The 26343-nt window shown below is 43.1% G+C and overlaps 1 protein-coding gene across 1 annotated transcript in view; it reads left to right on the forward strand.

The window, feature by feature from the left end:
• FGFRL1 (fibroblast growth factor receptor like 1) overlaps positions 1–26343 on the forward strand; it is a 176220-nt gene that overhangs the window by 72988 nt on the left and 76889 nt on the right. The window contains exon 2 of the mRNA XM_075148479.1: positions 13614–13886. Coding sequence (XP_075004580.1) covers positions 13614–13886 — 273 coding nt within the window. The remainder of the gene's footprint in view (positions 1–13613; positions 13887–26343) is intronic.

Here is a 26343-nt window from a genome sequence, read left to right on the forward strand (position 1 = left end):
CAACAAATTGGATTTTATTTATTTGCTTCCTGTTTTTAGAGCATTTAGTGATTCCCCACGATCACAAAGGTCACAAGTTTCCTTTCATGTTCAAATAAACAGGAGATTCTCCTTCAGGATTATGCCCTCAGAAAAGAGACACTAAGAAACAAGCGCCTAATATCACAAGATTTAAAAAATGAAATTGTGAATGCTGGCAAATTCCTCTTAATGGATGAGACACAGAAGGTAGATTGGGCTCTGCTTGCTTTTCATGTAATATTTTTCTTTATCTTTTGGTGGGTTACACGAAGGAGGCTTTGGCTTCCCTTCTACCCACTGTAGAAGAGTGATATGAGAGTGAGATCCTGCCAAGAGATTTTATTTTTGTAAGTGTTATCAATTTTCCATTGTTTTCAAAACTAAAAACCACTGTGCTTAGCAATGATGGAGCCCAGGCTGTTCCCGATGGGCCAGAACTGTGGTCCCTGCTGCTGGGGCCATTTCAGCCCAAAGCTTGGTTGAGGTCAGGACCAGAAGTTGGAGCATTTTGTTCAGCCCTACCAAGGATTATTGCTCCTTATCAAGATAAATACCAAACGAGGCATTCATTGGCCAACGGCTCCATGCCAACACTGCTCCTGGTGTACCTTCTGGAGGTAAAGTTGAGATCGTTGGCTGAGTCTGAGCTCCTACCAGTAAATTGTGAGCCTAAGTGCATCTAGTCTCTCGTCTTTTGCCCTCGCACTTTAATAGCATGGCCTTAAATGACGAGCTTTCTTACACTGCCTTTTCTGCCTTAGTCACCAACTAATCCTTTACTGTATGTAAAACAGTGCCCTGGTTCTCCCTTCAGAAGTGAATTTTGTCTTTTGTCAAATAGTCAAATTCACTATTAGATAAAAAAACGTTTTTAACAGCCCCTTTATTTGTTGGTATTTGATGGAGGTTCTTTGATCCCTGAAGGGGTGTGCAGCGCTGTTTGTGATATATAGCAAATTGATTTTACACATTTCCATCTTTTATCAATGAGTTTTCCAATGGAGTTTTACTGTAATCAGATTGGAGATTACCATGGCACAGCCGTTGGGAAGGGATTGGAATTTACATGCAATAAAGATTAGGGGATTAGCGACTGATTAGGGAAGTGCTGATTTATCCAGCCACAGGTACAGCAAGGGGTCTTGCGTGTCTGCTTGTTTCTGACCTTGGGTTTTGACCTCTTGATTACTCACTTAGAAATGCCAGCGTGCAGCACAGAAGTGATTTCTGATGTGGCTTCTCTCAAGAACAAGTTCAAGTCATTGCAACAGTAAAACCTCCTATTTCTGTGAACAGAGAAGCTCAGAAATCTTTATGCGAGTGGACACTTTGCTCTGATGTGCATCGACCAGGACAGGCTGAGCAGACACACTGTGGCAACGCTTTAATCTGCAGTCAGGAATTCCTGCTGACAGCTGATGCGATGTGCGTGTGTCGGTACACGCATGCACGCTATGGGGGATAAAGCAGCTATGTAATCGTGCGGCGAGACAATATTTCTCCATGCACAGCTTTTCCTAGATAGCTGTTATGCTCTCCAGGTTTCTCCCCCTGCGCACACTTGCAGGAGGGTAGCTGGGACTGTACATTACCAGACTGTGAGGTAATAGGAGTGCACATTAATTGATATTCCAGTGTAGCTCTATCTACCTGATGGATACGACGTTACATACCAGTGCGCAGCCCGCCAGTGGAACGACGTCATTCGAAATTACAGAGCAATCGATGTCAGCAAAACTCCCGTATGCTCTGTAGCTGCTGAAGTTTGGGCAGCTCAAATAAAGCAACCGCAGTGACAGTCACAGGCTGTGCTAATAACAGGGGGTTGGTAGTTTGCTGGTGTTTCAGATAATAATTAGCACCATCTTTCTACTCATGCAGATTTATAGAGATAAGTGGCGGGCAACATGGGATGGGATCTTCAGCAAAGGAGAAATATTTCCAAATCCTTTGGACAGTTTGGGGAATTTAAATGGATTTATATTTTAAACGTTTATTTTAGTGTTTCAATTTAGGCAGAATTGGTGCTGTTTTGATAGTACCATTTATCCTAAGACATGCTACACTGGTGTGCAATAGAAGTATAGGAAAAATACCTTCCTCCAGATGAAGTGAAGCAGCTTTTGAGCAGCAAGAGGTGCAGCAGAGCTTCAGACATACCAGATGAAATGCACTGATTTTTTCTGATCTTAGAAGCTGAACAGTCCCGGGACTGTCCAGCAAAGCACCCGGCAACCCTAGGCACGAACCATGATGGTGCAATTGGATGTAGTAAGCCTAACAGAACAAGAAGTCTTTACTATCTCCTACTAGAAAAACTACTAAAGGCCACTTAAGAGTGCACTAACCCTGTTGTCGTGAGCAAGCCAGCATGTAGAAAAGGAGGAGCGGAGGAAGTGGCTCTCTTTGAAGCTGCTCCAGTTGCAGGCAGGCTGCAGAAATCTGGACTAGCCTGTGTCCAAGGCACCAGCTGAGCCCTCAGACTGTGCCAATGATAACTCGAGTTTTCATAGCCAAAAGGTGGCTTGTGCATGGACTTGTGCAGGCATCGTCGCGTGTTTTAGCACTGTGCTGTGGCACCAGACCAGGGTGGATCCATTTGAAGAAAATGTTACTACTTTCCTTTGGGTATGGCCTGGAACTGAGGCTGTTCCCTATATGAGAGCTGACAATGTAATATTCTGCAGGTATGAAGGCTTCATGCGTTGAGAAGTCCTGGCTCCTGCCAATACTATCGGGTGTCATGTGCTTTTACATCAGGTAGTGTGTGCTTCAGTGTCTGGGGAGCAGGAACCAGATGTGACTGCTATAACAATTCAGTGACGGTTTCCCTGTTTTTATATGCTGGAGACTTGGCATCTCTTGAGTTTAGATATAAGTTTTTACTGAATCAACCTTGTGAACACTTTCTTTTAAAATGCATTTAAGTATTTTCTCCTCCTGGAAGAGATGTACAGGTGTGTCTAAGTTAGCTTGGAGAATGGTACAACAGGAACAAATCTTTAAAGTGAAAAATTTGGTGCTGAGGAGGTGATGTTCACACCATATGCATTTTCGGAATTTATTCTGGATTATCTCCAGTTTGATCGTGTAGATTGAGCGCTCATTAATGGAAATCCAAGAGCACAGCTTCTGCTTTTGTTTTACTGGAGACCCAGCTAGCAATTGCTGGTGCATTAGCAGCTGGTGGGGACTGGTAAGATTGGATCTGTAAAGCAAAGCATTTGGTGCTGAGGACCTGACACCCCATTTGAGAGGGGTGTTTCACTTCCGAATAGCCCTAATCTGGTCCTATGAACTAAATGCCCGTCTGAACTGGAGCACACAGCTCAATTTAATTGAGCAAAGCAAAGTATAAATGGTGGGGATCATCAAAATACTCACTTTAAAGCTGACCCCTGGTCCAAACTATAACACTAATGTAGGCACACGTAAGGTAGCCCCTTATGATGACAGTTTAATTTGGAAAGAGCTGGATAGAGCACTCCCATCACACCTAGCATGAACTGCAGGTTTTGGTAGGGCAACGGTGAATGGTGTCAGGCAGAATTTTAAAATGTTGCTGTGTTAGAAGGTGGACAGTCAGCTTTGGTTTGCATTTTTCTTTTGGAGGAAGATGGGGGGGGATGTGTTTAAGCTTTCTCCTGGAGCAAGGCAAGTTTTTTTTTTAATATATATATATTTTTGCCCTTGTGATTTTTTAATGTATTTTAATCTATTCATGTCCCAAATCAAAACTGTTTTCATATTTTAGTGATACAGCAACCCATTAAAAAAAGATTACCATTGCTTAATCAATATACTTTTAAAATCCTGACTTTTTTGTGTGTGTTTCATTTTAAGTTGCCAAAACTATGACGCAAAAGATTTCTCAAACTGAAAAAGGAGATATTGAAAGAGAAAACCAGACAAAGTCTTGGTTCTTGACAAAAATGTCATTTTCTGATAGAAAAACATTTCTGCAAAACACTCCGTACCAAGTCTGCTCTGCAGCCATTCAGCTAGAAGTGCTTTCTGTTTTAGAGAAGCCTCTGAAAATATCTTCAGTTCTTAAATACCACGGTGTTTATCTCTTTGTGGTCACCAACAAACAGTTGTTACTGTGTTTTTGTGGTGACCAAACTTAGAAGCCCCCAGTGATTACGACAGAGCAAAGAGAGCCCTGAGAGCAGCTTTGCCATGTAGGGCACTGCCACTGATTTCCCAACAGCAAAAGGCTTCTGGATATTTTAGCAGTGTCTCCTGTTTGAGAGTGAATGTTCAAGATGTTTTGGTGGTTTTTTTCTGAGCCCTTAATGCCCTAATCACACCTTTTCCATCTTGGGTATTGGGAAAAGCCAGTAGAAACCAGCATTGGATGGAAGAGCATAAAGGCTTCTCCAATTTCATCCCTTAGAGAGAAATTTGTTTAAAAAGATTTTAAAGAATATTTTGAGGAAAACCAGATTCTTAGATACAAATGAAAAAGGCCCCTGTGTCGGCGTATGGCCGAAGACTCGCCGCTGTGGACTAGCGAACCAACTATTTAAAGATCTTTGCTCACATCGTTCCCGAATATGGCACGGAGTCAACCGTTGTGGTTTCTGTTTCCCTGCAGACATAAACAATGACACTTAAAATTTCCTGCTTGTGCAGCTCTCACACAAACGTCTGTCTATAAGGGAAACGGCTAATTACTTATTAAACCTTGTACTGTGCTTAGACTGGGTTAAATATTGACTACGAAAGTTCAAGGGGAATCCGTGTCACCAAACGTGAACTTGGGCATCCTATTTTCTAGGAGCTGTTCAAATAAAATGATGAGGCGACAGGATACTGCACGTAGGCAGGGGGGACAAAGAAGGGGGACAAAAACCGGAGCAGATTGGCTCAGAAGTAAATGCCTGTCTTTGAAGCCTTGGGTTTTGGAACATGATTGCAACCGGTGGCTCGAAGGGGAGTTTTGTTACAAAATAAGTGAATTAAACTGAGATTTGCAGAGTGTCTGGTTTGTTTTGCTGAAAGTCTTGGAGATGGTAGGCGATTTGGCTGCAAAAATCCACTGGGCTCGTGAAGCAGGATTTGCATGGTTGGGAAGCAGTTAGAAGGGCAGAGTACAATAGCATTTATGTTAAAATTGGGGTAGATTAACCCCAGAAGCTAATTCAGGGCTGCCTGACTGGATTGTTTCCCAGAGATTATGGGAAGCAAACAGATGCCTTATGTTGGCAGGAATGGTCCCTATGTGACTTGTGGTGGAGATGCTGCGGGTTTGGGTTAGGTTTGGTGAGAGCAGGTTGGGGCTATGGGGCAGGAGTTTCAGTTGGGTTCTGGATCCTCCTAACTCCCTCAAGCCTGAGGATTTCTAGCTTTCTTCCAGAATTAGGCAGTTTGTCCTTCCTAGAAACAGGAGGCTAAAAAAAAGCCTTTCAATTTCAGAAAAAGCAAATTAGGAGTGCCATTATTCAGATGGGCTTGCCTTCTTGAATGGGAATGAAAAAGGCAGATTGTGTGGGTACGTGTACCAACACATCTTTGTTGTACTTACCTCTTCTCTAAAAAGGGCTTTCTGGTTATCCATTGAACTGCATGCCTCAACTGCGCCGTCAGTATAATTTTAGCCTTAGAGTAGAAATATTAGTCCTCTCTTTTGGCCCACGCTAAGCCCACTGGCAGCACTTAAGAAATAATAAATAATATCTTTTCTTCCACACTAGAAGAGAAACCTTCTAGCATACGAAGTCTGTTTCTTCAAAAGTAATTTGAAGTAATCCTAACTCTCCTCTGCGTTTGCTACCTCAAAGCCTAAGGGATAAAGTTACTATTTTTTGCTGCTGAAGAAATATTCAGCAACACTTGAAATTGAATGTCACCCATGCACATTTAATTTAATAAGATGGTAATTTCATGTTAAATAAATACCAACTGATTATTGAAAACATATGCTCAAAGGATTTAAAAACCATGTAAGAGATACGTATCTCATCTACTGTTGTTGAACTGCAATAAATCTATGCAATAATCAAGTGCCAATTGTTTAACATACAATAACTATTTTATTAAATCTCAGTGAAATGTGTATGCAGGGCACTTAATTAAATGGAACATGTTCCCAAATATTCTATTTTTCTTATTTTTGGAACATCCAGAGTAGAAAATTTACTGGCAGCCTTCACTCAAGGGGCTAATTATTACTCATGTAAAAATATGGCAAGCACTCCTTGTGCTATCAATAAATATCCATTTCATCAGGAAAGCAGCTCCTACCACAGAGGTATGGAAGAAAGAGAAAATATGTCACTTTACTTGCTGTAAAATGAATCCACAAAGCTCTTTTCTCCATCACGTTGTTGGGCTCAGCTGTGCAGTCCAAGCCTAGAACTTGCTCCTGCAAACAGTCCGCTATTCCCAAAGCTAAGCCTGACCAGTCATCGGGGCCGGTCAGCAAATACTTGCGGTGTTTTTGTGCTCCTCTCTAAGAGTCTTTGTTCTACAGAGATGCTGTTGTTTTTTTCTTTAATCTTTTGATTGTTTTTGATAAGCGTTGTTTTTGTCTGTGGGCGCCTATGTTTTCAAGCCAAGAAGGACCCATTAGCTCATCTAATCTGATCTCCTCATGTCACATACCAAAGCATTTGGCCCAGTTACCCCTACGCTGACCCCTACTTTACTTGGCTAATGCATACCTTTTGGAAATGCAGACTGTTTTGTTTTGAAAATATGAAAAGATGTTGGATTCACAGGTCCTTTGAACTGCTTATTCCAATAGTTAATGGTATACATGGGCAAAACATTCATCCTTTTATCTCTGTCAAGAAGCATTTTTATCAGTTCTGCCCTCCACGTAATGGCTTCCCACTGTGCGGAGAGCCAAAAGTTTCTCTCTTTGAGGAACACCTACTCATGTTAATTGAAACACATTGCTTTGTAAGCCCTTCCCTGTGGGAATTGTTCTTTGGTAGGTGTTTGTCCAGCCCCCCAGAGGCCTCTATCCATTGATCCACAGCTTGAATGCCAACACAGATAATGGTAATAATGATGTGCAGGGAGTGTAAGTGTATAATCCTCTATTATACGCTATTAATATGAGTTAAACTATTGTAGTAAGGGTTAAACTCCTACCGTAAGCAGGAGTTGTCCAGCCCAGCTTTCTGGCAATGGATATCCCAAGTTAACCAACTCTGGAAGCAAGTTTAAGACATGGCTTTTAGATGGTCCTTTCCAGCCATCCATGTTCATTCTGAAGCATGGGAGAGGTGAAAGAAATCAACTTTGGTGTGAACCATCCTTGTACTAAGGACTCTGGGGGATCAGGTTTTACAGTGATGAGTATGGTGAAGGCCAAATGTTGCCTCAAGTGTTGGTGTAAGAGATTGTGTTCAGACGGAATGAGTGGTTTTGTTAGCGGCCGTTGTCCAACACCTTCATCTCACTGTCATAACGAAAGATTTCTCTGCTTTGCTGTGTTCTCCTCGTAGGACGCCCATTGTCTGTGATACCCCAGTCCCTGATGTTAATTCCTTGCATGCGTTGATGGGTTGTTTGGGTTCTTCATGGTAAATGACTTTGCTAATTTGCTAACACAGCACTTCAAAAGAAATCTTATCTTCATGGAAAGTGGATGCGTTTGGTATTAAATAATAAAATATACATAACCCGTGGGGCTCTTAAAACTTACTTAACTTCTTTATAAACTTTACAATACAGTATGTGGATATTATAAATTACTTTCCATTCCAAGAAACTGTCCGGGCTGGTTGACCTTCCTTGGAATTTCCTCTTTGTAATTATGTTTAATGTGTTAATAAAGTTCACTTTGAACTGTATCATGGCAAATGGTCTCACAGGACGTGGGTCAGTGCTGGTGTGTTCACCATATGTGAAGCTTGACGTTAGTGTGCAGTTTAGTTGAAGGAATAACAAGGCTAAGTCCAAACAATTGTAGAAGCAGTATCTCCTCCCCAGGTTAGCAGTAAAAGGGGTTCATGGAAAGTTAGGAATGTGGAGTGGGAAATCATTTAGCTTTCACTGCTAGGTGTTACTAAATTATAACTCTAGGTTCGAGTCACTATCAAAACACCATATATCTAGAGGGTTTTCACACAGAGCTATAAATCATGTTTACTACATGTATGAGTTGAATGAGTGCATGAACTTTGCAATGCAGTCCAGGAAAATATAATTACATGTGTGTGTGTTTTTGACTGTGAGAAATATGGACAGGAAGCTCCAGGCTATTCCACTGTTGTGTCTTAAATACGCTTCTAGAAATTGGTTTTGCTGCTTCCCGGAAATAGCTGTTTGCTAAAGCAAAGAGGCTTTCTTGGGGTTTACATAACTCCTTTTGCCAAAAAGTGGCAACCACCAGCCCTTCCAAGGCACCGGGGGGGAGAACAGGAATGCTTGTAAAGCAGCGTCAGCAGCAGAGCAGCAAGTGGGGCTTTTCTGCGGTATAGGATAGTGGAGAGCAGTATCGCAGGATATAAATTGAAAATTGCCCAGCTGTTCAGTAAGACAGGTGTAGGATCTGTCTTTTATATAATGGAACAGAATGGAGATTCCAGTTGCTTGTATTTGTAAATGAGGCAAATAAATCTGCACACTTGTCTGCATGTATATGAGCAGAAATATTTAAAACAAATGAGGTGATCACGGCATTTCCTTGTTAATGTTTGACTGGGCTTATATGATCTTGAACAGAAAACTTGGCATCTGGCTGGGATTGTTGGTTTCTTTCTGGGTGTAGTTATATGTATTTGCAGATGGGGAAACTACAAGCAAGAATATAACTTGGTGGAAAATGTAGGGTCTGGATTGTTTAAATTATATTTTAAGCCTGATTGCACCCTGGCCCTTGGAACTCCAGGCATGATCCCTTCTAGTAACTAAAATGATTTGAATGTTATGGGGCAAAGTTATATTTAGTTTGTATTTGGAGAAAGAATAACAACCAGGCGCGGGGGGAGGCAGCTGCATTCTCGTCACTTCTTCCCAAGTCACATCCACGGATGTCAAACCCCACCCTTCCCCCTCGGCCGAAATACTAAGAACTGATTCTCTCAAACTATTGGGTGGAGGACAAGGGGGACTGAAGAAAACCTGCCCCCACTGGGTTTGTGTCGAGGTAGGGCTTAATTTATCGTAGCAGCTCCTTCTGTTCGCGCAGGCTGGGAAGTCAGCTGCACCCTCTCCAGCGTGGTGTGGCTTAAAAGGCCATTTCTCAGCAGCGCCCTGTGGCCGTAGGGAGCTGCCTTTGCATAACGGAACATTGCAAGAGTGGAAGCAAGAAATGGCAGTTGTTTTCTCTCCCCACCATTCCCCCCTCCCCTCCCGACTGTAAAAATGTGTAAAAATCTGTGTCACCAATTTTGGTGGAATATCTACCTGGGGCCTTGGTTTTGGCCCCTTCTGCCATATCTCGCGGCAAAATGCTGCGGGAAGTTGTCTCTGTCTCCAGGAGCATCAGAGGTTGCAGATTCTCAGCACTTACAAAGGCTGATTTTTTCAAGAAACACTGCCTAATGGCTAAGAATCAGGAGGAGTATGGTGTAGGGACACCTTCCCCAGGATTTACACCCAGGGCCAGAGAGCACTGCCCTCTCCTGCTCTGTCTTGAAAGGGTCCAGTTTGGAGCTTTGGCCCATGGGTGCAGGCATATGGCAATTTACGGGATCCTCCCCTTAGCCAGAAAAATTGTATATATTGGCATTAAAAAATTGATGTTGGTAGATATCTGAATTCACAATTTTAACATTCTGGTTCAACAAAATGATTTCAGGTTTCAAAAAAAACCCTTATGGTGTTGCTATCCAGCTCTTGGGGTCTTGCCCTAATGCATAACCCACAAACAAGGCAAGAACTTGGGTAGCTATAGGGTATTGCTCTCAAAATACATTAGATCATTTCTGCTGACATACAACACAAAGCTGGAGTCTAGGACGGCTGAGATCGTGACACCGGCTGCCTGAGGAGCAATTGCGTCTGCTTTTTAATGCTGCATTAGAGCACAGGACAGAAGCTGGCAGCGGCAAGGGATGGGAAGTCGGCAGCAGCCAGGGTTCAGCCTGTTTTTACCTCGCTGGCAGCTGTAGGTGAAGCAGCAGGTGCTTTCTTGGGATTTTGCCTCTCTAAGCAGCTGTAGAAATGTATCCAGCCTGCAGGGCCGCGGGCTGTGCCCTGGGCTCTGCTCCCGCGCCATCGCACTCAGCTGGGAGAGCTGGCAGCTATTGGGCACTCTGCTCTCCTGGCCACCCCCCTGGCATATTATGGGCCAGTTTTGCAAGGTGGGGAGCTCCCTTCGGTACCAATGCACATAAGAAATTGGGGTGCTCAGCATCTTCTTACTGCATCTTTTTGTTCTGTTCATATAATAGAAGATAGAACTGCCATAGACAAGTCCTGGAAATTAAACTCCAGGGGAACTTGAGGGGTTCTGGGCAGCTTAATGTATGGATTCAGAGGGGGAATACATTTCCACGTGGAAATTTCTGCGGTATGCCATGCGAGGCAGCTCTCTCTGTCAGCAGCACCCGTTGCACAGGGGATGTTGCAGAAGGGCCTTTTTGCAAAACACACTTCCCTCTCTCCACCGCCTCCCCTCCAAATACTGACAGCGCAGAGTGGCGAGATGTGCCAAAGGGTATCTTGACTTGAAAAGCATTCGCCCGTCACTGTTGCAGTCCCAAGGCAGGGCTGTACAGATATGTAGTGAAATAAGACCCAGTGGATGCCTGTACATTAGAAAGAGAGACAGAGATCCGTGATGATATCAACATTTTATTCATGCTGTAGCCATCTACAGGAGGTCCAGCTATATCGTTGGCTTGCCAGGGCCTCTGAAGCCTCTGGCATATGCGAAGGCACTGATTCCAGAGAGAGAGTACTGCTTGCGCAGAAAGTTATTAACGCAAAGATGAGAGGTAATAAAATGGGAATATTTACAGCACCAAATGAACAGAAGCAAGGTTTTAACATCTACATCCTGAGGCTGTACCTCATTGAGAAGTGCATTCAGCTGTATCCAGCAAAATTTCCAGCAGGAAAGAGTGGGGAGAAATTTTTATTCCTCATCCTGAGAAAGTTACTGGAGGGGCTAATGAAGGGCTGCAGAGGACCGTGTTTTTCTTCTCAGGCAGAAAGGCTTCAAGAAACGCACCCTTTTCTAAATGTCATAAAGGTCTGCGAATAGATCCTGTGACAGAGAGCGATCCAACAATTCCTCAGAACGAAAGGTCAATCAAAGGAAAATGGCATTTAGGAGGACCAAGCTTACCACTGACCCAAACATGTGACAGATCCAGAGGCAACTCTGGTGCCGTCAGGAGAGCCGCTTGTGCAGCCTGCCCCAACGAGGCACATGACGTGAGTGGGAAACTATCTGATTCCTCCAGGTCTCAAAATTCATCAGGAGTCAACCTGAATGTCGGAAGGAAAGGGATTTTGAAGGAGCTACAGCAGGTTTCCAAGTTGGGAGGAGGGTGCTCTCTCTCCACTGTCCCTGCTTGCCCTGCACCAAACATTTTTCCCCAGCACTAATTATAGATCTGTTTTTGCCATTTGAATATGCATGGAGTAGTATTCTGACTCACAAGTAAATTGCAATGAAGCCACTCTTAAAGTTTGACTTGGTTTGGGAGGGCTCTAGGTCAGAAAGGACCTCTCCAAGGGCCAACCCAGAATTTCAACAAGGCTGTGGACTTCTTTGGACATTTCTGCTCCTTTATGCTGAGTGAGACGCTGCACCATGTAGGGAAATGTAGCAGAATTTGGGGCTGGATCCTCACCTGGTGTTAGTGAATTCTGCTTTATCAAAGTCAATAGACACAATCTCTTTAAAAGATTCAGCAAGGCGACTTGTGTCAGATCAGCATTCAAAGGATCTTGGGATTATGTCTCCATCCACAGAGCTGGTTGGAGATCTCCCAAGGTGAAGAACATTAACAGTGTGGTTTGCAGTGCTTAGAAAGACCTGGACAGGGAGGATTTCTCATGGTGTTTTGCCAGTTCCCTTGGAGTCTGGGAGGGCACCATCACCTCCGAGACGTTGTCCCACAGGTGTCTGCAGAAGCTGTGCAGGGATGGGTGTTATCTTTGCCAGGGACTGGCTTTTTCAGAATAAGTGCTCTCAAGATCCCCGCTTTGGGTCTTCAGCAGTTCATCAGAATCTGAGTGTGTCTAAGACCCCTTGGTTTAACCAGACTCTTAGTTAAACGAATTAATTAGTTTCAAGCTAGCTCATGACTCTTTTCTCAGCTTGAGCAGCGCTTCTATACATCAGCTGCAAAGCTGCAAAATTAATGGGTGCGATTCAACGTGAGTAACTGCGACAGCAGCTCTGTAGTCATTCATGAGCTGGACTGTATGTACTGCCTTAGTCATGCTGGGGAAAATTCAGGCAGACATTGGAATAATAGGAATTAGTCATGAGGAAGTGCAAATATGAGCTCTGTAGCTTATCCCGTGTGGGTCCTGCAAAACACTAGGAACAGGAATAAAATATGAGGGAACAGTTCCAAATCCCACAAAAATCTTGTGGGTTTTGGGTGCAACTCGGCATCAGCAATCCTTAGCAAAACATTTTGACCTTATGCAAGAGCAGGGCACTTATTATCACGCCCATTAATAGACTATTCTGGGAAGAGCATTGGTATTGCAGTTTGTGTGGGGAACTTGTGCAATTAATGAAAAGGCCGAAAAGGCAGATGCAGGAAAAAGACTCTCTGCTTCAACTTTTCAGAGCCTTGGGAAGAAATTCCGGTTTGAATTCAGCTATGGGACCATTCCCACTGTTGGAGTCTTTATCACTTCTTTTTTCTGAGTGTTGGCCTGTCCAAGTGCATCCTGTTATCATGTGGCAAACAGTGTGTTCACTCTGTGGCGTTCCAGGGACACTCTTTTTGCATGAAATTATCACTTTTTTACAAAGAACAAATATTTGTCGGTCGGGTCAGACCAGAAGGGTTGCCAAAGGCAATTTATAGAAATATCTTCTTTTGGACTATAGGCAATGTTAACATGTCAAGGTATGCTGTATCTTTCGGTGAAGCACTACCCAATGAATGCTTTATGTCCGACAACTGCAGGCTTATGTGTCTCAGATAAAGCCCATCTGGTGACTATTAAAGGGAATTACTGTACATACAACATGAAAGGATTATAACATTTGCGGGGGGGGGCAGTGTTTTGTTTTAAGTACCAGTGCTGTTACTAATTTTGCCTTCAGGATAGGTGTTAAGTTTAAAACAACTACAGTTGCTTTACCAAATACAGCTGAATAGTTTGTGTATTGGACTCCTCCTTGCTACAGGAAAATGAGGGTGCTTTGGAAGAGCAAAAGAGACTCAGAACCAGGCTTCCCTGGTGGGTTAGCATGAGCTGCTGATAATGGCAAGGCTACAGCTTCAGGTCTTGCAGAAAACCAGTATTCTGTTGTTGTATCCCTCTGTATTTGCCAACACTTTTAGCCTTGGTTCTAAGTGATTTTTGGTAAGCACTTTTCACTGTATCTCTGTATAGCAGTCAATGCAATGCCCTGATTGATGACTGGTCTTTAAATCAGTGCTATATCATTGGCAAAAGCAATAACAGCTCTTCCTCTCTCTGTTCTTTCTTAGGCCCCCCAAGGATTGCCGATAAAGTGATTCACCGTCAGTCCGTGAGGCTAGGGAGGACCATCAAGCTCCTGTGCCCAGTGGAGGGCGACCCCCCTCCTCTCACCATGTGGATGAAGGATGGACGCACTATCCACAGCGGCTGGACAAGGTTCCGAATCCTTCAGCAAGGGCTGAAAATCAAGGAGGTGGAAAGCGAAGACGCGGGAACCTACATTTGCAAAGCCACCAATGGCTTTGGCAGCACCAATGTGAACTACACCCTCATCGTCATTGGTGAGTAGAGCTGGAGAAAAGCCAGGGCTCACCTGCTTTGCGGGAAGAGAGCGAGCTGATTTCTGTGTAGCTGTCAGTGATTGCAGATTTGCTTTGCTAATCATTTACTGACCTCCACTCTTAACTGGCTCTTTCCAGTGTTTGAGGATTGCCAGAGCTGGCTATGTTGCTGCACATCTTCTGCTGCAGCCGGCTGCCGGCAGATAAGATTACACAGTGCCAAAGGTTACAAATAAACAGAAATGATGCAATAGTCACTAGGGTCCAGATCACAATGAATTCCACACAGGAAGGGCTGTGCGATAAGGAGAGGTCACACTGATCTTTATGTTTGCTGTTGGAACAGGATAGTTCTCAAAACAAATGTTAAGGCACCCATATAAAAACGCACAGCTGGAAGATCCATGTACTGAGCTTCTGCAAAGCATGGTGTCTTCAGGAATAATAATATTTAGGTTGAAACAAAGCTCAGAGCTGGCATATGACCCAGGGATGCTCAGTTCCTGAGAAATTCCCTTGGCAGAGGCAAGATTTAAAAAGCTTCAGGTGCCGTCTTGGTGATCATGGGTTCACTGGCTGTGCTTTTGACCGGCTTCAAAGGGCTTGTTTGGCCTGGCAATGGGATTTTGGGGTCACCTGCTGGGCTGAGCATTCCTGAAGGCCCCCAAAGACACTTCTCTGGGTAATCAGAGATTCCTCTGCTGTGAGTGCCACAGAAATATGCTCATTGGTCCTTGCCTGTGAGGAGGGAAAGAGCTGGGTGAAATTTGGCATGCTGGAGGATGCTGAGGGAGCAAAGGGGAGAGTTACAAAGCAGGGGGGGAGATCAGGTATCTTGCTTACCCTATTGCCTGATCAGCACCCCCAGTATCTGGTCTACAAAGTTCTGTTTCTCTCAGACAGTGGAAGTGAGGACAGAGTTTAGGGCAATTTCCAGCTGCCTACTGGTTGGCACTTGGCCTGTTTTTGTTCTATTTCTTCTTCTTCCCCTTCGCAGTAGGAGGGCTGCTGTGGACTCAGAGCGTGTAGCGAACACTTGGTGCTGCTTGATGGAGGATTATCACCCGATAACAGGGTGATTCTTGGAGAATGTACTTTGCTGCAGAACCAGTATGGGAGAAAGACCAGAACAGAAATGTCTTATCAGGAAAGAGATGCTTAGGTGAGGGAAACTCTCTTGCTATATGACTCCTGTAGCATCAGTAGGATAAAGCTGCAAAAGCCATCTTATAGTTTACAGATTTGATTTTCCTTGTTCATCTCTTTCCTATCTACGTTCATCCACCTTTCTTTGCTACACTGAGCAAAAAGGGTGAAGTGGAAATAGTCTATAGAGTCATGTCTGTACAGACTTCTTTTGGACATGCTTTCCAGGCTGTTTGGTGTGGAGAAAGGAATGCTATAGGATTCTGCTTCAGTCCTGCTTGTGCTTTTGCACTATGTGGAGGCTGCCAAAGTCTTTGATCTTCTGTGTCATCCAGTATCTTCCACAAAGCTCAGGGCCCAAGCCAGCCCCCATTATTCCAAGACGAAGAGGCATCGAGGCATCTGTGAGTCAAAGAAGGCTCTGACTATTCTTGGTAGCACAACAGAAACAAATGAAAAGGAAAAGCCAGGAGGCACAGGGTAAAAGTTGGACTAGAATTCAGGAAAGATTGAGGCAAAAACTCCAATTCAGTTGCTCAGGGAAATTGGATTATCAAATTTAATTGTGTTAAGAACAATAGTGTTCATTATACTTGGCACTGAAAAGCCCTGGGCACAAACACTAGTTATTCGGAGCCTCATCGGGCAGCTATGGAAGGAAATGGCAAGCTCCCACTGGCCTCTGTGGGTGTGAGATTGAGCCCTATGCAAACAAACATTGATCACCAAGTGCCAAGAAAAGGGTAACTTTAAATTAAATATGTGGCAGACATATGGGCTGAGTTCTTTGTTCATCTCCATGCATCCTTGTTCTAATGCTGGCTAGACCCAGTATTTCTTAGACTCTTTGCACCTTCCTTCCTTCTCTCACAGTGTACCCTTGTGCATTGCTGTTGCTCAGACCATTTTTGATGGGTTACTTATGTCCCTCGTCTCCAGTGGTACAGATGTGTTCACGTAATGTTTCAAACCAATTTCTTTTCACTAGAACATTTTCCCCTGAAAACAAATGTTCCCCTAGTGTCTTTCTTGCCAAGGTCTGCAAGTAAACACAAGGTATCACTGACTTATTCTTTCAAAGGATCCAAACACTTAATGCATTGGCCAGATGCTCGTGTTCGCCTTGGTGAAAATGCTTTTGGTTGAGAGCAAATCAATCCTTTGTTGATTTTTGAGAAGGAGGCAGTGTTTGAAGACCAACTGCATGTCGGTTTTGAGGATGAAGATCAAATTGATGGAGCTGTTTTGTTTGTGCTCCGGAAAGCACAAACTTCATTAGGCAGAGTGGCCTTTTGAACCATATGGCCTCTCTATCCTCCCACTCCTTCAAAGGAGAAAAAGCCCTCTTATTCTAGCTTTACTGCTGACACCAAACATGTAAAATCATGCAGGTGTCAGACATGGGCAAGGTGGTTACGGTATTAAATCTAGAATAGCATCAAATGATTCATTAAACGTGGGGACTTGAAAAAATAAAATCCATTTTGACATGAAAACATTCTGGGAATTTAAGCAGTAATATCTGGAATCTATACAGTAGCATATTGAAAGATTTTGGAGTTATGCTATATGCTTTTAACTGAGCTTTGCCACACCACTGGCAAGCGAGGAGCTGTCACACCTGTGTTACATACATGTACACTGCAGCAGGATAAGGTGATGGTTTATGCAAGGTCCTACAGAGAGCTGAGACTAAAATTCAGCTGTCTTGAACCTCTCTGCCTACACTCAGTGCTATATAGCTCTTACTAATCTTAACTCTTACTAGTCTTTATATTCCATTAGAGTATAGAGAACCAACAAAAATCTATGACATTGTACAAAGGAATAAAAAAGGGTGGTAGATCCGCCAACACCAGTGGGTGCCGGCAGACATGCCAGAGGTGAGCTCCCTTGTCTACATTGCAGGTTGGTCTCTGTGAGGTGCAATAATTTTGGTATAAACCTGTTCAAATGTCGCTTTGCAGCTTTCATGACAGATCTTGCTTGCAGCCAGCCAGCTCAGTGCACGAGCAGAGCAAACTTAGGTCTGCTGCTACACGTCTGGTAGACAGACCTACACGTTGCCGGGCCGGAGGACTTCTCAGTCTGTAAGTGCGGATGAGACGGATTACTGTGATTTTACAGACGGTAACTAAGGCAAAGAGAAACCAGGTGATTAGTCCAAGACCACATAAAATATGAGCTGTGGCTCAGAGTTGAGTCTAAACCTCTTAAGTCTCACCCTAAGAGACTATTCCTCCTTCATAAAACTTGATAAAGTCTTGTCTTCCTAATTTAGCATCTTCCTGCTGCTGTGTTGGAAGGGAGTCTTCTCTTGTTCTAGGTTTTTGATCTTGCTTCTCAGACAAAGGTTTTGCCAACCCAGATGGTAGCAATTGGTTTCTGCCCTGCTTATTTCCATCTTCTCAGACTGCAGGGCCCAGATCCCAAAGATCCAAGGAATCTTGCTTTAATGCACTCCTGCGTGAAATGTAAGCCAGTAAAAGCAGATAACCAATATAAGTCAAAACTACAATTTCCTTTCCTAGCCAGCCTTAATAGTTTTTGTGGCTTACCACAAGATTTGGGATGCCAATTATACTGCAGACAGATTTACAAATGCTGGAAGAGGAACTTCTCTTTAATCAGTATTAAACCAGCATTGCAGTTATTAAGTACAATGGTTCCTTATTGTGGAAAATTATCTGTAGCTCATCAAAACAAATGTGCTGTACCTTCCCAAAAAGTTATTTGTACAATGATGCCCATGAAAATCTTATCTTTATGGTTTTTTTCTGAGCTGAATCAATTCAGAAGAGCTGACTTATAACCTACAGGTGTGAAAAGTAACTTTATTTTGGTTTTAGATGCTTGGTTGAAACCTGCGGTTTCTTTACTGCAGAATAAAACTTCCTTGCCAGTATGCTCTAAAAGGAAGCCTAAGGCCAAAGAGGAAGAAACAAAATGTTGAATAGCTTCTCATTATTTGAAAACTCTCCACCTTGTGTGCTGAATGGAGGTACGTTCTGCAGAAAAAACCAGCATGTGATGGTGTAACTGAAGTCTGTATCAAGCTGGGGACAGCCTGGAGAAACTATAAGGTTGCACATACGGAGGCATCACACCCTCCAGCCGTCAGGCCCTCCCTGGGAAATCTTAGCCCAAATGGGTGAGACTTACCCCAAATGGGCCTGACTTATAAATAACTGAAAACAAAGTTTTCTAACAAGGAGGTGCTAGACAACCTCCATTACCATCTCTTTCTGCAATAATAAACAGTATCACTTGTTCCAGAAGTCTGGTCATTCTCTGAAGGGAAAATTGTTGGTGACCAGCTGTAGGAAGGACTATTAGTAAATATTTATGCTGTAGCATAATGACATCTTTCACTAATGCGCAACACAGAAGACTTTTCACTTGCGGAAGTGTGGTGGGCCAAATCCTGCAAGGTGTGCCAGCATTGCAACGTGCGGGGCTATTGCTACAGGTGCTGCCATCTTGCATCAGTTGCTCAACCAAGTGACGAAAGATAAAACTGTCCCTATTTTTGCATCTGCATGCATGTTTCTTATTACCTTCTGTAGCAAAGAAAAAGGAAGCAGCAACAAGAGTAGAGTTTGGGATTGTCTCTGCGCTGTAGGCTTCTTGCTTCACTTAGAGTTTGTTAACTGCCAAAGACACATCTTGCTTGGGTGCATCTCAGCAAAAAAAAGATCAACGTTTAAGTCCAAGGAGCAGCTGCTTCAATGTTTCTCTTTCTTGCCCTGTATTTCTGACTGCTGCAATTGTTTTTTCTCTTCTTTGGGTTTATTTGGAGGAAGATTTTGGTGAAGAATCCATCATCCATCCAGTTCATACCCGCCACTGGTGCCTGGCCCTCTGAGTGACCAAGCCACTTGGTCCCATTCAGGCTGTGGAGTAGTAAAGTCTTGATGCACAGAGCAGGAGGAAGAGTGCAGTGTGTTGTCCTAAACCTCTGATGGGCTGTTCAGAAATTGAGCTACATCTCCTTTTCAAACAAATCAAATTTACTATTAAACGTCTGCTGTCTGTCTGCTGCAATTGATTGCTTTGAGAATCTTCTCTGACATCAGATGATTTATCTTTAAAGTAGCTTTTTCCTGCTGAGCCAGCTGCTATTTTATGCTTTTTTAGAGCTTGTCCAAAGACAGCTCTCTTTGATAACAGGCATGTGTGAAAAATTTGCATTAAAATAACCTTTTTTTTTAAACAGTCAGCGTAAGTATCCAGAAAAAAAAATCATGGCAATGTCTGAATGGATATTTATTCTAATGTGCTTTTTTCTGCTCGTAGTAGTAGAAAATACTGTGTGAAAAAAACTCAAGTACAGTAAAATATGGTTTGCATTACAGTTCTCCAATGAAGTCATCAATCCGTGTCTCAGAACTCATTTATAGTGCAAAAGCTGTGAAAACATTTGTAGCACAGAGTCAGGTGCCACCAGCCATCTTGGAAAAGCATGACAAATTCATTTATGTTCAGGTTTTGGCCTCTTAATAAACTCTGGGGACCAGAGAGAGATGTGCTCAGCAAGAAGATGTGAATCAACATTGAGTCAGCAATGTGTGCACCAAGGGACTGCTAGTGCTAAGCAAAAACTGAAATGAGTCAACACTTAAAAAAAGAAGAAAAAGGTGCAGTATTTGCATTTCAGAACAAGGTGGTGTGGCTTGTGCTGGTCATGGTAGGAGTTAGCAATCTGTCTTTAGCGCATTTACTTCAACACCAAGTGTGAAAGGCAGCCCATCCAGCACGGGACCGTTAACACAATCACAGGGCATATAATCATGACTGATGAAGATTAGTCAGTTGTTATATGGAAATGAAGAATTCCTTGTGACAATAAACAGTAACAAAGCTCTCATGTTTAATTTGTTAAGGCCCCAATCCGGCAGCTGGATCTACGTTGGTGGCCTCCTGTGCATACGCAGTGTGATTAACACCAGATGAGGATCTGGCCATAGTCACTGATGCTTAGTAATGGTTATGTTGCTAATTAAAGCTCAGATTGTTTTTGGCCTTTGGGGGCTGAGCAGAAAAGGGGAGCCTTAGTTTACTACTCAAGGCCTAGCAATTGCAATCATTGCACAAGGACTTGTGGTGTGGTGTCACTGGGTCACAGCAACCCCTCTGTGGAGATGCAGGTAGGGCTTTGGTTCATAACAAGACCTGCCTAAGCAATGTTGCCAAGTGAGGGGATCTTGTGTGTCAGCCTGTGCTAAGAGACTGTCAATCTGCATGAACTGATCCCATTGACTAGAGGAGTCAATGAAATGCTCGGTACATAAAATGTGAGTATTTTCATATTTTGGTGCAAACTCATAGCTAAAAACTGTTCACTTGGAAATGAAGCTCCTTTTCCACTGGAGGTGACTCATCATTGACTAATGATGCCCTCACCCAAGTGAGGGCTCTTCCTTCTGAGTGTTTATTAGTGTAGGCATGAAGACACACACCCTAACCAAACTCGGTATTGCCCAGGGACAGCAGAAGCATGTTAAAAGGAATCTAAAAGCAATCAGTTATTCCTATCCCCTGAATTTCGGTGATACTTCATTTCCTCCTCATTTGGAGACTCCTGCTCAGAGTCCAACAAACTCCCTGTCCCCATATACAGCATGTTTAGTCGTGGAAAATGTCCACTGTCCTGGGAGAGGAAAGGAGGAGAGAGAAATACTCCAAAATGAACAGGTGACTATTCTTGGATTGCTGCAGGAAAACAATTTCACTAGTTTTAGTCATTTTGATGAGTGCTACACTAGATTCATGTCACAACAGCCCATAATAATTTGTTCTTGAAAAGCTCTTTCTCCATAAAGAGGTGATGATGTGAGTGCCAGTATTAGCTGTAACTATCCTAAAAATGACTGATCCAAAAATGTAGCACCAAGTGATTTGACTGACGGCTCTCGGTGAACGGGTGTAAAGGGCTGGAAAACATCACAACCGGGCAGCAGTCTTCCTTCTTCCAAGTCCAGATCTATAACGTAACTCAGTGCTAATGCTGTATAATGTCCACAGTTTTTACAAGATCTTTGTTAGGTTTTATTAGTTTCATTTGATTTTATAACAAACTTTACAGTATGCTTATCAATACATCATGTTCTGGCTAACAAAAGCCTCACTGTTTCGGGTAGATTTCTTTTTTCCCTTCGTGAAGCTGTAACATAGAAGCCAAGTTAAGAAGGTGACAACACCTGTTCACAATTTAAAGGAAATGAAAAGATTTTTTTCCATGGATGTAAGCATGAAATTCATACATATATGTATGGATATATAATTTCCCCCCATACTCCATCCTGTGGTAGACTGTGGCAAACCAGAGCTGCAGCCAGTGTAAATTCGAGGCATGCAGGACATATGGATGCATTTAGCCCACAATCCTTTGCAGATGCTTTGGATTGCGTAGCTGCTGCTACACCCATGCAAATAGCGAACTGCAGCTCTGTTTGCTGCATGAATATTGTTTGGGAATGAAAACAATACAGAATGCCAGGCAGCTTGACGTTAAAAGTGTGTTTGATCTGAGCAATTTATGGCTTCCTTCTGTTAAATGATATTAATAGAATTAGCCTCTGATCCCAACGCGTTTGCGGCGTATGTCGGGTTTTTCTCGTCAATATGTCTGAGGCTAAAAACATCTTTTGCCTCTGACTTTATTAATCATTGTCTTTCTTACTAATGGGCAGGATTTCAGCCTATGTTGACAGAGCAATGCTGATGTGCACAGCCGCTGGTTTGTCCACCTCTATGGATCTATAATGCTTAAAAATAGCTGCATTTGTGAGTAAAGCCAAGGCAGTCCCTGGTCCAAGCAGGTGATATGTATGTGTGTGGAAAGCAGGCATGCAGAAGGTGGTCTAGACTCCCAGTCAAGGTCTGCTGTGACTGCAGAATAGTAGTTAAGAGTCTTCTAATTAATAGGGCCCTAAGTAATGAGAAGCCATCACGCTAATTGCAGACCTGGTCATCAACAGTTTTGAGGTATCTACCATCTTGCCAACTATCCAAGATGACCATCTTCCCCAAGTAGCAGGATCTTTCTGTTAACTTTCCTACAACTACTATTGTCCTTCGCTTTTCCTGACAGTGTTTCCTTGGCACCTGTGCTCCATCCCTCCTCTTCTTGCCAAAGGCTGGGAGTGGAGGACTCAGCATGGCCTCATTGGACTCAGAGGACCACTGAAGCTGGGTGGAGTTTCATGGGCCCAGTGTCTCCAGGAGATCTCTGCCAGAGAGCACTGTGCCCCATTCACTAGTGCCATCATACAGCTTTGCTGTCCTCAGTTTGCCCAGAAAATACCACCGATACTGTTTTTTAGCCAAATTTTAGTCCCTTTGATATCAGTTAACTCTGAAATGCACAAAAGGCACACTTGTAAATTAAGGCACAGTGTATAATATTTATTATAGAAAGTACAGCACCAAGTTGGGCTAGTTTATAAGGTGTAGCTTGAATGTTGATTTTGGAGACTCTTTCTTTAAATGCACATACACACCATTGATCGCTCACGTACTGCTTCTTTATCCATACATGTAGATATGTTGCCCGTTAAAATGTATGGTTGTTGAGGAGGTGTATTTTTACATTCCTGTAGGGTCTGGTTCTCTACCTTTCCAGTGCTGTCTTTGGCATCCACATTAAGAAAAAGATGAAGAAAAGGAAAAGAAAACCCACCAACAAAACTGCTGGCAATTAGTGTATAAACCTATTTTTAAATCCAATTTATTTTTATTTGATGAGAGAAAGAAAATATTCTGTGTTGTGCTTGATGAATAATATCATTGTGCTAGAACGCTTTGATTCTTCTTACTTTATAATAACGTGGGTTTCACAGTCAGAAGACCTGAGTGCTTACATTATACACTTTTGGCAATAAATTTGGAAAAGAAGAGAAAAAAAGCACTAATCCCAGGAGTTCTGAAACCTACACTCCTCCTTAAACGTACCCTGTTAAAGACATTAAGTCCCTTGCAAACATCCATCTATCAGCAGTTGAGAGTTTGTAAAAGGCGTACTTTGTTCTGAACTCCCTGCCCTACTGATTATGCACAGTTCTTTTATTTTGTGAATAGGATGACGACCCCTTAGCCTGGTAATGATGACAGATTTATGTATTTTAACACCCAGACGCTGCTGTATTTGTTAAGGGCTGCCAGACTCCAGCAGTGCTGCAACCGTAGTTTATTTTCATTGTCAGTTTGCGCTGCTTTTTAAGGTGTTCTGCAGCCACTGGAAGCAGTGCCGCTGCTGCTCTCGGAGTTCGAGATGTCAGGATGTTAAGAGCATAAGCCACCATCCTTGGACTGTTTCCACTCATAAAATGTCAGTTTTACTCTGGTCGCGCTGACGGGGTGGAACCTGCTCCTCGCACTGAAGCCAAGGAAAAGAGGGGAGAAATAAAACCCCTCCAAGCAGTAAAAGGAATCAGATAACATAGAATTTATCCCTTCACTTTCTACTCCCATGATGTATTTTGCAGCTCTCAAGTTAATGTTTTAAAGAGAACCTTCTTTTAATGTGCAGTAAAAGCGAAGAACATAAACATACCTTGCAAGCTTAGCTGTTAAAGCACTGTATAGGTCAACACATCTGTCCTCTACGCAATGCATCTGTCTGTGATTTCTTTGGGGTTGTTTTAAATTACTGCAAGTGGCAGAACAATAGGGAGACAAACAGTGAGAACAATGCTGTTGTTTAATAACAAGCTAAATTATTAACAGGCCTGTGCAGAAAATATTTGATGTAAATTAAAGGGAAGCAAATAATTTTATTTTCCATTGCAGTGATTCAGTGCAACAAAGGCAGTCTTTCTTCTTTTCTTCTTTTCTTTCATCTTGCTATAGATACGTGTGTTCCTGTGAGTGTATATAATTTTCTTACAGACACACTACAAAGGTTAGAGGGCAAAAAATGCAGAATACAGATGGTTTTCTGATCTCTTCATGCCAACCAAGCCACTAAATCTGAGTTTATCACACAATCCAAATCATGTATAGGACTTTTATTACCTTTTTTTTTTTTCTTCCAATTCATTGTTTTCCTGAAAAATGTTGTCAAGTCAGTTGAACTATTGAGTTGAGTCAGTTTTCTGCTCGATTGTCAACAAAGGGCTTCAAAATATTTGGGATTGAATCCTTCATCACAAAACTATTTTGATTTGGAAAAAGCATCATCACCAAATTCTTCATTGAGTTTTCTTTGGTCCAATATTAGATGTTTCTCTTCTTAAAGAGAAACCGTATGAGTTGGCATGTTGGTTTTGTGTTGTTTTTTTTCAAGCTAGAATAAATTATGATGACCTTTCCGCTGAAATAAACAAGGATCTTCATCTCACCTTTGTTGAATGTGCAGCCGGCAGGAGAGAGAAGAGCTGGTGACAGTCCTCCTTGATTGCTGGCCGGGAATTTGGGAAGGGAGCTGGATCCGCTTCAGATGCAGGCTGGGATTCCCAGACCTGCCTGCTGCTCTCTACAGAGCAATCCCAGGAATCTCATGGAGGAGAGGGATGGCACCTCCCCAATCCCCGGCGCAGCCCAGTGTTTGTGCTCTGTTTGCAGCGTCTCCTGACAACTGCAAGCCCACTGCAGTTTCTTCTGGTAGCCCTCGCGTGTGCTTTGGCAGGAGAAACTCCAACCCAGGAGAAAGTTGTGGGAATTTGACATCAAGAGGGTTGTTTCAGCCAAGGTCTCTTGTGAGCTGCTTTGGTTTGAGTGTGGTTTTGTTAATCCCTTTCCTTCAAGGAGGCTTGGAAGATGCAGCAGCCTTCACTTGTGGGAAGGGAGTAATATTGAGTGTCGTCACCACATTGAGGGTGAATTTTGAGAAGCTGGTCTGTGCATTTGGCTTGAAATGCAAGCAAAGTGCTAGGCATGCTCCTCCCGTCCTGACAGGAGCGCTCCTGAGATGCGAGCCATCTTCTGCTCACATTGGCGGATTGGTTGTCTTCATCTATGGGGAATCCATCAACCCCTTTCCTCTAGGATGGTTTTCAGAGCCTATGGGGAGGTGTGTGCGAAGCTGTAATCATGGCCATTGTAAAAACATGTCTATATGACCTTCAAAAAAAGAGGTTGTTCTCTGGGTGCTCTGTCCTTGGGTAATTACAGAGAATTTTGTGGTGGCTCCTTGAAACCTTGCCATGATAAACAGACAAAAGGGCAACAGCTTTCAGGGGTAGATCGGTGGAATTGCATCAGAAAGCAATTTGGCCACCCGACATCTTCCGTACCATCAGCGCTCGTGTGTATCTCCCATCCCTTTGCCAGGAATGATTTGGATACGTTTTACCCTTGTTCTAGGCAAAACCTGGGTCATGGACATATTCACCTACAAATTAAACTGTTAAACCTTAAACACAGAAATTACGCCTTACATGTGGTTATTGCTATTTGTTTGTTTGACCCATGTTAGCTTTTCTCAGGAATTTTTGGCCCTTTTTGTGTTCAAATCTCCACATTTAACAGGAGGACGAGCTGCCCACCAGACTGCTCACAAGTGACATTTTTGCCACCCTTCAGCATCTGCAGCAAGGGAGGGAATACTGCAGATCTTGTGACAGCATCTCTGTTCCTCCAAGGCCATGTTGGCATGTCCTGAAGGGAAAACTCTTTAAACGTTTCACTAGATCCTTCCCACCTGGTGTTTGGAGAAAGCACTCTTCTGTGTTTGGGGCCAAATCTATTTATCTTTACTCACGTGCCATGGACCACAGAAATAGTTTCAGACTTGAGGAATAAAAGCCAACAAGTTGCCTGCATGTCATTCCTGTTATTTCTGCTGCAGCCTGTTTTTACAGTATTTTATTGCTTTTCTTATTGACAGCTACCTCCCTGGAGCCCCGTACCAGCTTTTTTGACACTTAGCACGGGGAGCCTGTTTGCTGTGGGGAAATAACCAGTTTGCTTATTCCCTTATGGAGTTCTGACCTGCCTTTTTATATTTCAGATGTGGCACGATACCTTCTGCCACCCCACCTCTGCAGATTTAACTTATTGGGATGGCATTGCTTTTGTGCCTTGCTTAGACATGGTCCTACGGACGTGGAAGGTAGTTTCACGCCTGCTCACTTCATCCTGCCTATTTTGGGGGATTTGCTATTGTAATGCAGTGAGATTTCTTCTCCAGCCTCAATTGCTAAACCTCTGCTAAGCTGAGATGATACAATTCTTTGCTGATACTTTGGTCTCTGCTCAGAGTGTAAAGTAATGGGTGGATTTTTAGCCACTGCTTTTCTCAAAGCCCTCTTCAAATATGGCATGACTCAGGCCACGAGTGAAACGCTTTTCATGTTCTTAGTGAGGGAAG

This window comes from Calonectris borealis, chromosome 4 (genome assembly GCF_964195595.1).
Source record: "Calonectris borealis chromosome 4, bCalBor7.hap1.2, whole genome shotgun sequence".
Taxonomy (NCBI): Eukaryota; Metazoa; Chordata; class Aves; order Procellariiformes; family Procellariidae; genus Calonectris; species Calonectris borealis.